A 17,109-nucleotide genomic window follows, 5' to 3' on the forward strand; every position below is an offset into this window, starting at 1 on the left:
TCCTTTGAATAGTGGCACGAAGCGAGATTCGGCCAGAAGATGGTCTGGCCCTCGTGCTGCTTCAATAGTGGTAGTAAGCGCTTCTGTAGGCACTCCTCAAGGTAAACCTGCCCGTTTACCGTGCCGGTCATAACGAAGGGGGCGCTCCGCTTTCCGCAAGAGCAGATCGCTTGCCACACCATGTACTTTTTGGCAAACTTGGATAGTTTCTGCTTGCGAATCTCCTCCGGAACGCTGAATTTGTCCTCTGCGGAGAAGAACAACAGGCCCGGCAGCTGACGAAAGTCCGCTTTGACGTAGGTTTCGTCGTCCATTACCAGGCAATGCGGCTTCGTCAGCATTTCGGTGTACAGCTTCCGGGCTCGCGTCTTCCCCACCATGTTTTGCCTTTCGTCGCGGTTAGGAGCCTTCTGAACCTTGTATGTACGCAGGCCCTCCCGCTGCTTGGTCCGCTGAACGAATGAACTTGACAAATTCAGCTTATTGGCGACATCCCGGACCGAACATCTCGGATCATGTCTAAACTGCTTAACTACGCGCTTGTGATCTTTTTCACTGACGGAGCATCCATTTTTGCCGTTCTTCACCTTCCAGTCGATGGTTAGGTTCTCGAAGTATCGTTTTAGTACTCTGCTGACCGTGGATTGGACGATTCCCAGCATCTTACCGATGTCCCGATGTGACAACTCCGGATTCTTGAAATGAGTGCACAGGATTAATTCACGACGCTCTTTTTCGTTCGACGACATTTTTCCAAATTTACTAAAAATTGACAGTGAAGCATGGCCAACGTGATCTATACACTCTTATCTGATTATAAGCGAAAGCTGAAGATATAATTCTTAAAAATTAAATTTCTACAGCGTTTTTTCCGTGATGCAATTTGATGTGACACACCCTTTAGTATAAATTGAATTCACATTTGAAATAGTCCCCATTATTCTGAGCCGTGAGCAGTGGCGTAGCGTAACCGGGTGACACTCGGGGCGGATGTCTTGGGTGTCACCCCTCAAATCAATCTTCGGTATCAAGTCTATGTTTGCGTAATTCAATGACAAATAAAATTCTCCGAACCAAGAAACTTATTCATTGAAATAGCGAATGCAACGAACAAGAAATCTTTAAGCGTCTCGAATTAACAGCAACAAGTTGTCTGGTCACATCGTCAAAGTCAATAAAGACCTCAAATCCAATCCGTTTAAGCGCGCCTATCTCATCGTTGAGCGTATATAGTTTTTAGATTAATTTCATCTTTGGAAAGCTTCTTTTACTAGATGCCATAGGGGCGCAAACGTAAGGTAAATCACTGTGAGATTTTTTGACGTAGGACTACGTCTTTCATTTCTATACTGGGGTGTAAGATCAAAGTTTCGAAAACGAAAGCGTTACGCCGAAGAACGAGATTTTGAGAGTTAATAGTTCATAAACAACTAAACTAAATGGTATGATAAAAACTTTATTCGAAACATAAAATGTCTACACGTTCTATGCTTGTTACTTTTGACGTAGGATTACGTCTTTCGAGAACATATTGGGGTACAAATTGAAAATCGAAAATCGAGCACATCGTGGAAATTGTCCAATTTCAAACGCTTATTGCTCAGTCATTTCATGATGGATTGATGAAATTTTTGCCTCAATCGATTTCGACACTCCATAACATTTTTTTATATTACAGAAAATAATGTATGTCATGTAACTAACTATCGAACAATTGAAAAATCTCAACCCCTATCCTAACGGAAATACCCACTTCTGATTGGTCGAACTAGACGACACTTGCGGCGGGTCCCCAACAGAGACATCAAAACCAAGCCTGCCTGGGGGAAATCGGCTTTGCAAATACATGAAAGTAGGGGGAGTTTTGGTTCCTACCGAAATGTATTCCCTAACAGAGACATCATAATCAAGCTCTACATATAGTATTAGATGCTGTTAGTCCAATTGAAATTCGCATTAGGTTGAATAAACACTCCGAAAGTAAAAATAATAAAAGTAAATTACCGCATTTTAAATATGTTTTCTCAATATAGAGAAAAATAACATTTTTTTACTGATAAGAAAAATTGATAATAGTGTTCGGTATTGGTAATTATCTTACATTACATTGGTGAGCTTTTTTTTTCTTTATTTCATCCATACATAACATAGGATGCATCTCGTCCAGGATCACAGAGGGCGGTTTTCATCATATCTCGTTCCACTTCGGTATCATGTATCTGATACGCAACATCAAACGACTGTTTACCATCCTTTTGTCATCATTACTCGGTAGACACTGGTCAAGTGAACAAACAATACCCAACAACCAAACAAAACAGTCCTTTTCAGGGGGCCACTAAATGATTATCAAAGAGTTTAACGATGTAATTTTTCAATCATATCCAAAATCAACAGATAGCCTAACGGAATCTTACATCAACTATGCGGTCGTGTCTCGGACACAACCTCCTGTGACTTTTGACTTGTTTCAATAGACTTTGAATTGTTTTCAAAACAGGCTATTGAAATCATACAAATCAGTATAAAAGCGAGTGTCCACTAAGCAATGATTGCGCAACGATTGTGGTACCATCGCTGAAATGAATAGATGTTTCCCTAACATAGACTTCAAAACCATGGAGCCTGGGGAAATCGGCATTGCAAATTGGATGCAATCAACGGGTACCTTTGAACTCGTTTGCACTTTTGCAAATCAGAATGTTTCCCTAACACAGACTTTGAAACCATGGAGCCTGGAGAAATCAGCATTGCAAAATAGATACCAGCAGCGGGTGCTTTTGTACTCGTTTGCGTTTCTGCATATCGGAATGTTTCCCTAACGCGGACTTCAATACCATGGAGCCTGGAGAAACCGGCATGGCAAAATAGATACAAGCAGCGGGTATTTTTGTTCTCGCTTGCGTTTCTGCAAATCGAAATGTTTCCCTAACACAGTACTTTGTACTCGTTTGCGCTTTCGCAAACCGGAATGTTTCTCTAACACAGACTTCAAAACCATAGAGCCTGGGGAAACTGGCATTGCAAATTGGATGCTCCGGAATTCGTTTTGCTACCACGGTCTTCAAAAGCGGGTACAAATGCAACGCGTTGGCTCGGTTATTCGAGACTGCATATCCCTTTATGTCGCCAGCTCACTGAAGCTCTACGCATATCGTTTGATGATTAGGAAAAATGTTGATAACTATTTGCTGCGATAACCACTTCCATAATGCATGAATTGACCTAAATTGGGATTTTTTTTTGCAATTGAATTCGTAAATTGTTTCATTCACTAGTTTAATCAACAATTTAATCAATACATACAAAAGATAGCTCTGCGCAGCGGCGATATCGTACCCAATGAGGAACATTTGAGGTGCGATTATTGCTAATTGAAAAAACACAAATGATTACTGCAGTCCTACGTCAACCTTGCAGTTATATCATAAGTATAACCCATCCATAGTTTTTTTCTCTCTTGGGTGTGATTGGACCTTTATCATCTGGTAATTATCTAGAAGGTCGATATACATTCTCCTCTTCGATAAAAGACCCGAAAAACACGCAATAACTGCATGAAATGTAAAAAATATGTTTGTTTCGAGCATGCAGTTATGCTATATTCTGTTTCTTACTCCAATGAAACCACAATCGATTAATACGTTCATATATTATTTTATAGCTCTTTATACTTCCATGAATTATATTCAGTTGCTTACTTTTAATTAATAACAGTGAAAAATTCGAATTTCGTTATTTTTGTTGAAGTATCAAAAATTACTCTGTTTTGAGGAGGCTGAATTAGATGACTATAAATAAATAATAAAGACGAAGAAAACGTATTTTTTGGAGATTTTTCATTTAATCATACCCTCTTCTTAAAATAAATGCCAATAAAGCCTGAAAAATACACAATGGCAACATTACAGAGAAGTTCAATTTTCGGTCTGTGACACCGTGCGCGAGTATACGTGTTATGATTTTGCACGCGAGTACAGGAGGGTTAAAAACAAACCCCCTTGCAATCTGCTATTCTCGTTTACACAATCCATGTAACATACCTACGTATTATTGTGAATCATGTGAATCTCCTGCATAGTTAGTTACAGTTGCTGGTAGTGGAAGCTGAACCCTTTAAGCTCATCATGTCGAATCTCGACTCCCAGATGAGTCCGGAGAGTGGAAATGAATTCATCCTACCGTGCAGAAGCCTGAACTTTTCGGAGATGTCTGCCATGACTTCAGGGGCTTTAACACTTCTTCGGAGGAAAGCCTGACGCTCTAAGCATAGCAATCATTTTATGGCGGATGTGGTTGGCGAATTCAACAGGAAGTCATCATCGTAGAAGTCCTTATGGGCTACCTGCGTGATCTGCTGGAAAATACAAATTGTTAGGACTGGGACGGCACGAAAACGTTCGTTACAGTTTGTGGTTCGTAGGTAGCAATCGGTTTGTTTTGACTGGAACGCAAAAGAACGACTGATGCAGAAGGATCTACCCATATACTAGTTGCAAGTCCAGCAAGATGAGTTAAACGCAACTCAATGTGTCGTGGTGGTAACGGATCCCTTCAACATCGAATGATGTACAAGATAACAGAGTAGCTTAGTTCCATTTACATGGTTTATAAACCTCTTCATGTAACTTGGGCATTCGCCTTCTTGCACTTGGAGCAGTTAGTTAACTGCATTCTGGAGAGATTGTACCAGATTCCCATAAACAGTAGTAACAGCCGGATGAGTGAACGTCTTGCTGCCAGTGCTTCTCCACCGACAATCATGTAAATGTCGTTGGAATGTGGAACCATGGGTCAGCTAACGGAACATAAGAGAATTTCCACGAGTAAACATCGGGCAGACTGTGGGTTTCTTCAAGATGAAGACTGCATGAAAGCAGCTTGGATTCAACTGCTAGCTGCTACTCGTTGCAAGTTGTTTAGTGTTATGATGAAATGAAAATTTGGATCAATTCAAAGACCGTTCAAAAGTTGACCAGGTTTTTCCAAGTAGCATTCATGACTTATTTCAGTTGCTATGAACAAGTATGGGTAGCAAGTATGGAAAAAATCATTCACTCATTTCTCCACACCTGATTATAAATCACACTTGTATCTGCTTGGAATAATCATGGCGAAGAGAATGCAGCAAACAATCGTGATATTGCACGATGATTTTTTTTTCACTATCCGACCATCTACAATCGGAACTGAGAGTGAACGTAACAAAACAAAGAATGGAAAACAACATTCGATGCATGAATGCTCCTTTGGAAGGATCGCTCGAAACAAAATAACGATTGATTCAAAATAGGCTCAATCTGCGTTCATGTATTATTTTATTTTCCCTTCTACTCTCTTCCTTGTTAGCATTCAAGCCTTGTATCTCCATCAGCATTATATATCAGCCATTCCATGCCAAAACGATATAGCGGTTTTCAGATTTTCGTGGAAGTTTGGTTCTTTATCACAAAATATCAGACCCGTATTTTTTTTATTTTTTCATAAGGGTGTCCCTTTTAATTTAGGGTGGTCCGAAAAATGTAATTTTTCCCCTTTTTTTAGAAAAATGACTTTTTTCAAAAATTCATATCTTTTGAACTACTAAATCGATTCGGATGATTGACATATCAAATTAAAGCCAGCTAGCCGGTCTTTTTTGAAAAATATGCTACAGCTGCAAAAATAATGAATTGTATCTTCGTATGATTATTGATTATATTTGGTTTTATAGTTTTCATGGTCTCGGGATCAAGGGCGCTGTATTTTTTTATATTTTTTCTTAAAAGCTGAGGAAATTTCACATAATATATTCAAAAATCAGAGATGTGTTCTCTTTCGTTTTTGAATTATAATTTCTCAAAGCTAATCGATAGTAAAATAAATCAGTTTCCTCCTTTTTTCCAAAAATGACGTTTTCAAAAAATCATAACTTTTGAACTACTGAACCGATTCAGATAATCGACATATTAAATTAAATTCAATGAGCTAGTTCTCTTTGAAAAAATATCACGTTTGTAGAAAAATGAAATTCTATTCACACAGAGGAATATCGAACGAGGACTAAAAACATGTTAATTTAAAAAAATCATAACTCCAAAACGAAAAAGAATATATCTCTGATTTTTGGATGTTTTGTAAAAAAATATTAAAAAATATAGCGCCCTTGGTCCCGAAACCATGTAAACTATAAAAAAAACAGGTTCAATCAATAATCACGAACACAAATCCATTTTTTTTTGCAAGTGTCATTGCAGCACCCCTTTACAAATAGATTTAATGAGATAATCTAACCAGAATATAGGGAAGAATCCAATAAGGATTCTCAAATAAGAATGTCAGAATCTGAAACGTCTAAAACTGAAACGTGCATTTTATCAAATATTTTACAAAAAAAAATAACTAGGAATTTCTTATGGAATGCAGTATATAATATTCCTATATTACGTACTGTTTTCTTCAACGTATTTCAATAGACAACGGAAATTGTCTCAAAAGAAATAAAATAGAATGGAAATTGACTAATAACGGAACAAATAGATCATTGTATATGATTTCAATCGTTTATTTTATCTGAGCATCAATTCAGGTAATAGATTATAAATATATAGTAATGTTTTAGGTAACTAAGCTAAAGATTTATATTAGCTTGCAATCCGATGTCATTGCTCAACATTTCAGCAACTTTAGGAAGTAGATCTGAGTTGAGTTTCAACACAAGCAAATTTTCCACTGAATTTTCACTTAATCGCGTTCGATGGTCTGTGAGGATTAGTTTTAGGCCACTAAAAGCCCTCTCAACAGATACCTGAGTAGAAAGGGCTGCTAAAACTACCATCGCTAAACGGTACAGTATCGGTGAAGTTATTTTCTGCGATTCCCAATACTTAAGTAAATCGAATTGAGCATTTGGATCAGCATGTATTGTGGACTGAATTATTGGTACTTTCTCCTGTATTTCCAGTTCTTTGATTTGAGAAAGTACTGATTCGTCGATAGAGTGTGATAGTCCCATCGGAATATTCTCTTCTTCAAAAAATGACGAGATATATATATCCAAATCGTCCTGCGGCTCACTAGCTGGAGTCTGCTCTGTTCTTATACCTTCGATGTCATTGAGTCGATGATGCAAGTTGAGGAGAAATGTCTGTGAAATTAGGAAGCTAATACATTTTAACTTTTTTCTTATCAAATAATCGTTATTCATCAAATGACGAAAACAATTCTTACCTGAACTTTAGCTTTGTCCTCCGTAGATATACGCCTTGCACCCAAAAAATTATATCTAGAGTCTAAGTACATGCATGCTTTGAACTGCAATGTACTAACCAGTTTTTGAGCTCGTGTTTTGAAAGTCTCTAACAATTGTACGGCGAGCTCGTTGGCTTTTAATTTATCCAGGTTTGCTTGGCACTGTAGCCAATACGTGTAAAATTCAGACAATGCACAATGTACTTTTTGCAGTTTAAGCGTAAGTATGAAAGCAGGTTCAAAGGCTTCACAAAACTTCTCGATGAATGGCCAGTGTTGAGTAAGATCTACAAAATGAAAATGGTATACAAAATGAAAATATTTGGAAATAATACGATTTCACCTGTTTCGGGAAAACTTGTCTTCAACAAATTGAAAAATTGCCGTTGTTTAAGTAGGGATGCCACCATTAGATACTTTCCATTCCATCTTGTATCATTGGCGATAGGAGGTAGATGAGCATCGTGAGTTTTGAAACATTTATGATATTTACGGTTTCGCAGCTTTACAACTATGCCTTGGATCTTCGCGATACGTTCTTTGTATGGACGTATGACATCCCACACAGCCAATTGAGCCGTGTGCGCCGCACATCGCGTACTATCAAGTATTCCCTCGAATTCATAGTCGTCGTTTTCTTCGCCTGGTGCAACAAATCGTGTCTCTTCTCGGTTTTTATCAAAAAAATCGTTTGCAGGTAATGCACTATTGGATGGAGTACAAAACTGATACTTAGATACAGCTTCGTTGTCGTCGTCGTCATCCGTGTCATTACAAGTATCATCAGCATGCTCGAAAATGCCACAAGCTTCTTCATTAGCAAGGAGCAAATTAATTGGTGGGCAGTTATTTAAATTAGGTTTCTCTAACATTTTCTTCAACAATCCAACTGTCGCCACCATATTGCTACCATTATCGTGGGCGACAGAATAAATTTGGTTCAATTTAACACCATATTGGTTGAGCACATACTCTAATGTTTCTGTTAGATTTTCCTTCGTCTGTCGACAATGCATTTCCTTTAGGGCTGAAAAAAATTAATTGCAGAGAAAAATAAGTTGAAATAGTTGAGAAAAAATGCTTTCAAAATTTGATGAAGTGTCTACAGACGGTTTAAACTCACCAAGATTTCGAAATAACATTTCGCCATTGTGATAGTACTGCGCATTAATACCAAATATTTGGCGATTTTTACGTGAAGCGCTGTCAATTTTGAGGCTTATTAATTTTGTTTCCATTTCTTTCTTAACAAAAATACGCATCAGAATAGCAGCTTTATCAACCAAGTCTGAGATTGTCTTCCTGTTAATGTGAAGACCTGCAGCTACGTACTGTGACTCAAGAAGAGTTTTCTATGAACCTTTTTCAAAAAAATTATATGACATATGACTTTCAGTTAACAGTTGCATGGTTCCCAATATCAGTTTGCCTTTGTCTGTTTCCACTAATAGTTTTTTAGGTTTTTTGCTGACTGTCGATGAATCAGAATCAACAGCTTCAAACGATAGCAACCCCAACCTATCATAAACACTTGGATGTTTGTTTTTAAAATGCCGCTTGAAGTTCCCATAATTCAACACTTTTTGCTCATAAATACATTTGTTATCGGCAATGCAAATGAATCTACCTTCCCGCGCACCAATAACTTGGGTTAATACTGTCTTTTGTGTTGGCTTAGATCGTTTCATACTATAAACAAAAACATTTCATTACAACAGTGAACAGGAAACAACTCGATTTCTATTACCTGCCTGTATTTTACTGCCGCGATCGATGCTCCGATGATTGCTATTTGAGTGAAAAACAAACGATTTTGCATGTACGATAATTGAATGTAAACTGTATCACAGAGACCTGGCTGGCTCAAGCAAAAGTTTCCAATCTGATTCTCTCACCATCTAACGTCACTCCGAGAGGCAAATGAGAGAATGCAAAATTATATGAGCGGAATCGAGACAGTATTTTTCCGTTGAATTCGTGAATGAGCTTTGCGAAGATGATAGGTTATTATTTTCTGTCTCAAATAAAGTGAGGCATAAACGGAGAATAGAAGGGTGAGTTTTATCTGTGAGTGAATGTTGTTGAACGAATTTCGATGCGATTTCGCCTATACCTGATGGGTAGTGTGCTCAACAAAAATTCAAATAAAAAAAAAATGAAACCGGAATTCAAAAAAAGTCAAGAGCAAAATGTAAATTTTGTAACCCAAAAAACACAATCAAGGTCTATTTTTTGACAATGGAATTTTAACTTAATAATTACGCAAGGAAAACCATCTTAAAATTTGTTCAGAAAGGGAGAAAAACAAAAAATTGAGATATGTTTATTTACGCCAGACAATTTATTCTCTTAGCAAGAAGCATAGATTAATTTGATTCAACCAACAAATGTGCAAAACATATTTTTTTTATATTTTTAAGCAACACAAAAAAAACAATTTCTCTATCTGATTGTACAAATCATATACTTGAATAGGTTCTTTATGATCCCAACACTTAATTAAATCATTCAATTCGACAAATGCGGCTTTTCACAGTAGAACAAACTCCTATTTTGGAGTACAAATTAAGATTGATTATGAGTACATTCTCTGCTATGCATGATTATATTGTAATTTTGGCTGCCTCATTAACATTTAAGAGGTCCCATTTTCTTGGCACCAGCACCAGTTGCTGCGATGAGTCCGTCGGTGGACATAGACTTCGGACGTTCGATGGGCAATCCAAGGGCTCGGTCCCAAACGAGCGAAGCTAACACACCAAGAGCTCGGGAAACACCAAACAGCACGGTGTAATAATTCATCTCCTTCAGACCGTAGTACTGCAACAAAACACCGGAGTGGGCATCCACATTCGGCCACGGGTTCTTCACCTTACCCAGCTCGGTCAGGATTGGAGGCACAACATTGTAGATTTTCGATACCAGCTGGAACATGGGATCATTCGGTAGATGCTTCAAGGCAAACTCGCGCTGGCAGGTGTAACGGGGGTCAGTTTTCCGCAGGACAGCGTGACCATAACCGGGAACGACCTGTCCCGATTTGAGGGTTTCCCAAATAAAATCCTTCACCTTATCCTCACCGGCGTTGTCACCCAGCTCTTTGCGCAGCTTCTCCAGCCACACTAAAACTTCCTGATTCGCAAGACCGTGGAGTGGGCCAGCCAATCCATTCATGCCGGCGGCGTACGCCAGGTACGGATCACTCAGCGCCGAGCCCACCAGATGGGCGGTGTGAGCCGACACGTTGCCACCCTCGTGGTCACTGTGGATAGTTAAGTACATACGCATCAGTTCGGTGAACTTCTCGTCCTCGTAGCCCATCATTTTGGTGAGGTTTGCGGACCAATCCTTCTTCTGGTCGATGGGCCCAATTCCTTTGCCGTCGCGATAAATATTACGATAAATGGTAGCAGCAACAACCGGCAATTTGGCAATGAGATCCATACTGTCCTCGTACACGTATTCCCAGTATTTGCTTTTGTGGACACCTTCCGAATACGCTTTGACGAACTTGCTCTCGTTGTTAAGAGCCGTCATGGCACAGCTCAGCTGAGACATTGGATGCAGTGTTGTCGGCATATTGTTCAGCATTGTCACGACATGCGATGGCAGTGCTGCACGGCAGGCCCACTCGCGGGACAGAGCGTCGACCTGATCCTTATTGGGGACGTCACCGGTGATCAACAGCCAGAAGATGCCCTCCGGCAGCGGTTCCGCACCACCTGCGGCTTTCGGCAGCACCTTCTGACACTCGGGTATTGACAATCCGCGGAAGCGGATGCCCTCATCGGGATCTAGCACAGATGTTTCACATACCAGACCCTTCAAGCCACGCATACCACCGTACATCATTTCAACGGTCACATCGCCCACTTTCGTTGCGCCATGCTCCTTGCGGAAGTTTTTTATGCGTTCCTGCTCCTTAGGAATCTTCTCGGTTAGGATAGCCTTCAGGTCTGTGCTGTCGATTGACTTCTGGTCTGTACCTGCGCACTTAGGTGGTTGGACATACTTGCGCACATAGATGGTGGTCGCTGGTAGGATATTTTGGTTAGCGCTAGCCAATTTCGACGAGTAGATACGACTGAGGGCCATTACCATCGAATGTTCACGTTGTCGGTCGCAGAAAGCGCAATATTTTTTCACTCCTCCGACTGTTGCTTGGTTTCAATACAATGAGCTGTTACTTTTTCACGGCCTGTTGCTACTAAACAATTATGAGAATGATAAATGAAAAAAAATTTAAAATTATTCGATACGTATACAAATTTGCTGAAATTATAATATTTTTTTAGTTCAAGCTTGAGCTTGGATAGACTATACACTTCGTGATTCACCTGAACCAGCATCGTTGTGCAAGTTTCGGTAACCTGGTAGGGCCAAGAATGTTAGTACGATATCATAATTATCATTTTTGAACGAATATATAATATGGGATATATGGTTCTGTATAAATTTGTATAAATATTGCGATCAATTAACTTTTTTGATATCAGGAACAGTGTTATTTCCTGTTCGTCGCCAAAGCACTTACGCTTATTAGAATTCCTGCACTATCGAACGAACAAAGATACAGTCAACGAAAAGAGCAATAGAAAAAATGTTGCCTCACTATAAAACCTTCTTGAAATCTGTCGGTTGAACAGACCAGCCCCGTGCAATCGACTAGTAAGTGCTAGTAAGTGTTGATAACTAATAACAAATAATACATTAAGAAGCTACACACGACATACTCTGTTCTATCTGTTTGCGAACAACTTTATTGTTTTTTTTTTCAGCATGACAGTTTCCTCTGTCAGACTGTCTGGTTGATACTGATGCACAAAAGACTTTCCAGACTCTCGCCACACTTCATACCAACTGAACGACGGTATTAGAAACAATTGAAATTGCCGAAGATCAACAATAGGGGAAGTGCGGGTAAAGTGGTCAGGTCAGTTTTTTTGGTACTATAACTATTGACTATTGATGTCGTATTGATAGTCATCTTATGTTTGAAAAGTTTCATGACTTTTAAATCTCCCTGTACTTCAGTCGAGCTTCCGCATGTCAAAATACAAATAAAAACAGAAATCGCTCTCTCGGTAACCATTAGGCAAAACATCAGTTCGGACGACTGTTGCCATATTCTAGGAGAGTTTCAGCGGGTAATTCGCATAGCAATTACTTTGTTCTTTGGGGGCAAAATGGTCAGTGGTGGATAAAGACTTACAATGTCTCTTCTTCTCACTAAGAAACTGTTCGATTTTATTTGTTTTTCTTGCGACGAAAAGTATACTTTTTTTTAAGTAAAACCCGTTTTACTATCCAGATTAACAAAAACTTAAGCTAAATTTTTTTTCTAAACACATTAGCGGATCGAAATATGGACGCAGGAAATGACCATCCCCCCTCCCCCCGACTTATTCTGCCATACAATTAACCAGCAATTGAAACGAAATTTGATATGTGGAAATTTGATCTGTGGTTTAGGGTGCAATAAATTATTCTATGGTAGTAAGATAATACTCCCCCTTCTCTAATGGGGGGCTGCCATACAAATGAAACACAAATTTCTACATTACTCGAGAATTAATCAAGCAAATGAAACGAAATTTGGCATGTGATGGTTTTAGGGTGCAATAAATGATTCTATGGTGATTAGATACGGTTGTGTCCCATTCACCCGAATTCCATTCACCCGAATGTAACAAATACCGGAATGCAATATATACCCGAATGAACATTTACCCGAACGCAACGTTTACCCGAATGCGACATTTACCCGAATGGGTTGTTTACCCGAATGAAGAAGGAAACATTCCGACAAATCAGTTTATAAGTTTTGTCGAATCTGTTGTTAGGAAGTTACGAAGTAAACTGAGAAGTTGTAATGAGGAAATTCGAAAAAGGTGTTGAAGACTTCGCTGTGTTATTTTTAGAAATTAGTGTAGGCACAATTGACATGCTGTCTTCTTTCCTTTCCGTATGGCTCTTTAAGACCAAGAGATCATTCAGAAATGAGCATGGGTTATGAAATATTCTGAAAATATTTTTTTTAATGAAAATGTGAAAAGAATAGATAAGAAAAAATGGTACTTACGTTTTTGCCACCGCAGCGCAATTTTTATCATGAGTTTATTATTTCGTGATGAAATTTATTTTGAGATGGGAAATTTATTTTGAGATTTATTTATAAATGGGGGCGAATTCCCCATTTAACGAGGATAAGGAATCGAGGCGGCACCAAGCCGCCGAGGTGACGCAATCCGAGTAGGCAGCCGACCTGCAGTCGGAAGCGGCGGCCTCTCGCAAGCAAACCTGTGTTCCACCGATTGCCCGGTTTGTTTTAAACATAGGAGACGATCCTTTAGTCAGGTCAGGACCGAGCGTTAGCGAGCGTCGGACTGTATACGTTTACCTGGTGCATTACGTTTGCCCGGTTAATTATACATGTCATGCATTTTGATTGCCTGGTTGCAAAGGTGATGCACCAGATAAACGTATGGCGTCCGACGCTCGTCATGGCTGCGTCATCCATAAGAATGGATGGACTTAATAATACGTTATAAAACTGCATTCTTTCACTTTACATTATTTTGAAAAGGATTTCATTCAATGCCAGTATTTCTCGAATTGTACTACCCACGAAAAATACTTTTTGAATGGAAACGAAAGTATGAGACAAATAGGATCTTCATATAACACTGATCAGAATTTAATATACAAATACAAATACAAATATAGTAAAACTTGTGTATTATTTGAATATATCCGTTTTTTGGGTAAGTGTCGCTTTCGGGTAGATGTTACATTCGGGTAATTGTTACATTCGGGTAATTGTTGCATTCGGGTAAATGTCGCATTTGGGTAATTGTTGATTCGGGTAGATGTTACATTCGGGTAGCTGTCGCTTTCAGGTATTTGTTACATTCGGGTGAGTGGAATTCGGGTGAATGTCTTTCGGGTAACTGTCATTCTGGTGAGCGGGTTTCGGGTAAATGTGACACAATTATTAGATACTTCTCCACCATCTTTGAAGGGGGGGGTCTGCCATACAAATGAAAAACAAATTTCTACATTACTCGAGAATTAATCAAGCAATTGAAACGAAATTTGGTATGTGGACGTTTTAGGGCGCATTAAAAGATTCAATGGTGGTTAGATAATCCTCTCCCTTCTCTAAGGGGGGCTACCATACAAATGAAACACAAATTTCTGCATTACTCGAGAACTAATCAAGCAAAAAGAGCCAAATTTGGCATGCGAAGATTTTAGGGTACACGAAACGTTTCTATGGTAACTAGACACTTCTCATTTCTGCATAACTCGAGAACTAATCAAATAAATGGAACCAAACTTAGCATGTTTGCGGTAACGAAATTGATCTTCGTTCGAAAGTGGAAATGGATTTTAATTAGAATTAGGATTAGAAAGGAATTGTCCGATTTTGGGGTGTCTTCATTCTATCATATTTTCTGTATCAAACATTTATTCCATGTAACGGACAAACATGTTATTTGCAAGTGGATGAAAAATCTTGCACGAGAATTGTGTCTAAAAATAATCTGATATCATAATGTCGAGTTTTGATGGAAGTACTGAAGTTTTATTATAAAAATTAATTTTAGAGGATAGATTAGAAAATCAATCAATGAACAGTTTTGCGATTGTACCTATGAACGTGGGCTTAGTAAGAAAACATGGATATTTATTTATAATGATACTACATCCCATTGAGAGATTAGATCTTCTTCACAATTTTTCGCCAATAGTCCCGATCCATGGCTGCAGTTCTCCAACTCCCGGCTGCACCGATTCTTGCCAAGTCCTGCTCCACCTGGTCCAACCACCTCGCTCGCTGGGCTCCTCTCCTTCTTGTTCCTACCGGATTCGATGCGAACACCATCTTTGCAGGGCTGCTGTCCGGCAATCTTGCAACATGCCCTGTCCAGCCTGGGCGACTTTCTGAATGCTGGGTTCGCCGTAGAGTTGCGCCAGTTCGTGGTTCATTCTCCTTCTCCATACTCCGCTTTCCTGTACACCACCGTATATTGTTCTGAGCACTCGGCGTTCGAAAACTCCAAGCGCTTGTGAGTCCTCTTCAAGCATCGTCCATGCTTCGTGCCCATAGAGAACAACCGGTCGAATTAGGGATTTGTTCATGGTACACTTCGTACGGGGTCGGAGTTTGTTGGACCTCAAGGATTTGCGGAGCCCATAGTAGGCACGACTTCCATTGACAATGCGTCTTCGAATTTCACGGCTGTTGTTGTTGTCAGTTGTTATCAACGAGCCAAGGTAGACAAATTCCTCTACCACCTCGAGCTCGTCGCCGTCGATCACAACACTACTACCAAGAAGAACTCTGTTGCGATCAGTCCCTCCAGCTAGCATGTATTTAGTCTTAGACGCATTGATCCCAAGCCCAATCAGCCCTGCTTCGTGTTTCAGTCGGGTATACATGTCGGCTACCGTCGCATGTGTTCTTCCGATTATGTCCACGTCGTCGGCGAAGCAGATAAACTGACTAGACTTGTTGAAAATCGTGCCCCGCATGTTGAAGCCCGCTCTCCGCATAACACCTTCCAGCGCCACGTTGAAGAGCAGACAGGAGATTCCATCGCCTTGTCGAAGTCCCCTGTGAGTCTCAAATGATTCCGACAGCTCACCTGAGATCCGCACACTGCACCGCATACCGTTCATCGTTGCCTGAATCAGTCTTGTCAGCTTTCGGGGAAAGCCGTGTTCGTCCATGATCCTCCATAGCTGTCGTCGGTCGATTGTATCATATGCGGCCTTGAAGTCGACGAAGATGTGGTGTGTAGGGACTGATACTCGCGGCACTTTTGGAGGATCTGCCGCAGTGTAAAAATCTGGTCCGTCGTCGAGCAACCGGGCATGAATCCGGCCTGATAACTTCCCACAAATCTGCTTACTATTGGCGATAGGCGGCGGAAGAGGATCTGAGACAAAATTTTGTAGGCACCATTCAGGATTGTGATGGCACGATAGTTCCCACAATCCAACTTGTCGCCTTTTTTATAGATGGGGCAGATTACCCCGTCCTTCCACTCCTCCGGTAGCTGTTCTGTGTCCCAGATCTTGACTATCAACCGGTGCATACACTCTACAAGTTTTCTCGGACCTCCCTTGAAGAGCTCCGCTACGAGGCCATCCTTACCAGCTGCTTTGTGGTTCTTGAGCTGATTAATGGCCTCCTTAACTTCACCCATCGTCGGGGGTGGTACGTCGTCGTTGTTCATTGCACCGGTGTAGTCCTCCTCAACGCCGTCTAGGTCTCCTGTCTGCGCGCTGTTCAGGTGTTCATCGTAGTGCTGCCTCCACCTTTCGATCACCTCGCGTTCGTTCGTCAAGATACCTCCTTCCTTGTTTCTGCACATTTCGGCCCGCGGCACAAAGCCTTTGTGCGAGGCGTTTAGTTTCTTGAAGAACTTCCGCGATTCTCGAGAACGATAAAGCAGCTCCATCTCCTCACACTCTTTCTCTTCCAGGCGGCGCTTTCTTTCCCGAAAGAGATGTGTTTGCTGCCTTCGTTTCAGTCTGTATCGTTCCACGTTTTGTCGAGTCGCTCGTTGCAGCATGGCTGCGCGTGCTGCATCCTTCTCGTTCAGGAGCGCTCGGCACTCGTCGTCAAACCATTCGTTCCGTTGTCCTCGTTGTTCATACCCGATGACGGTCTCTGCTGTGCTGCTAATTGCTGATTTTAAGGAGTTCCAGCATTCATCGAGGGGAACAGCATCCAGTTCGTCTACCCCCGGTAACGCAGCTTCAAGACGCTGCGGATATGTTGCAGCAACGTTCGGCTCCTGTAGTCGTCGTAGGTGGTACCGTGGTGAGCGCTGGTGTCTTATGTTATTGACGACTGACAGTTTAGAA

General features: G+C 40.5%; 2 protein-coding genes and 1 pseudogene across 14 annotated transcripts in view; 2 read left to right on the forward strand and 1 right to left on the reverse strand.

The window, feature by feature from the left end:
- Positions 1 to 17,109, forward strand: part of LOC129771074 (kazrin) — a 346,976-nt gene that overhangs the window by 185,152 nt on the left and 144,715 nt on the right. The window lies entirely within an intron of this gene.
- On the forward strand, positions 3,314 to 3,466 carry LOC129772289 (U4 spliceosomal RNA; annotated as a pseudogene).
- Positions 9,695 to 12,076, reverse strand: LOC129771078 (probable citrate synthase 2, mitochondrial). Of its 3 annotated transcripts, none has more exons than XM_055774393.1 (2): positions 11,964 to 12,076; positions 9,695 to 11,437 (listed from the first exon to the last, which is right to left on the reverse strand). In XM_055774393.1, exon 2 carries the CDS (start codon positions 11,329 to 11,331, stop codon positions 9,859 to 9,861), a length of 1,473 nt encoding a protein of 490 aa, XP_055630368.1. In that variant the 5' UTR covers positions 11,332 to 11,437; positions 11,964 to 12,076; the 3' UTR covers positions 9,695 to 9,858. The 3 variants fall into 3 exon arrangements, with proteins under 3 accessions (XP_055630368.1, XP_055630369.1, XP_055630367.1); XM_055774394.1 differs by having other exon boundaries at positions 11,843 to 11,979; XM_055774392.1 differs by lacking the exon at positions 11,964 to 12,076 and adding an exon at positions 11,765 to 11,953.

Source organism: Toxorhynchites rutilus, chromosome 2 (genome assembly GCF_029784135.1).
Source record: "Toxorhynchites rutilus septentrionalis strain SRP chromosome 2, ASM2978413v1, whole genome shotgun sequence".
Taxonomy (NCBI): Eukaryota; Metazoa; Arthropoda; class Insecta; order Diptera; family Culicidae; genus Toxorhynchites; species Toxorhynchites rutilus.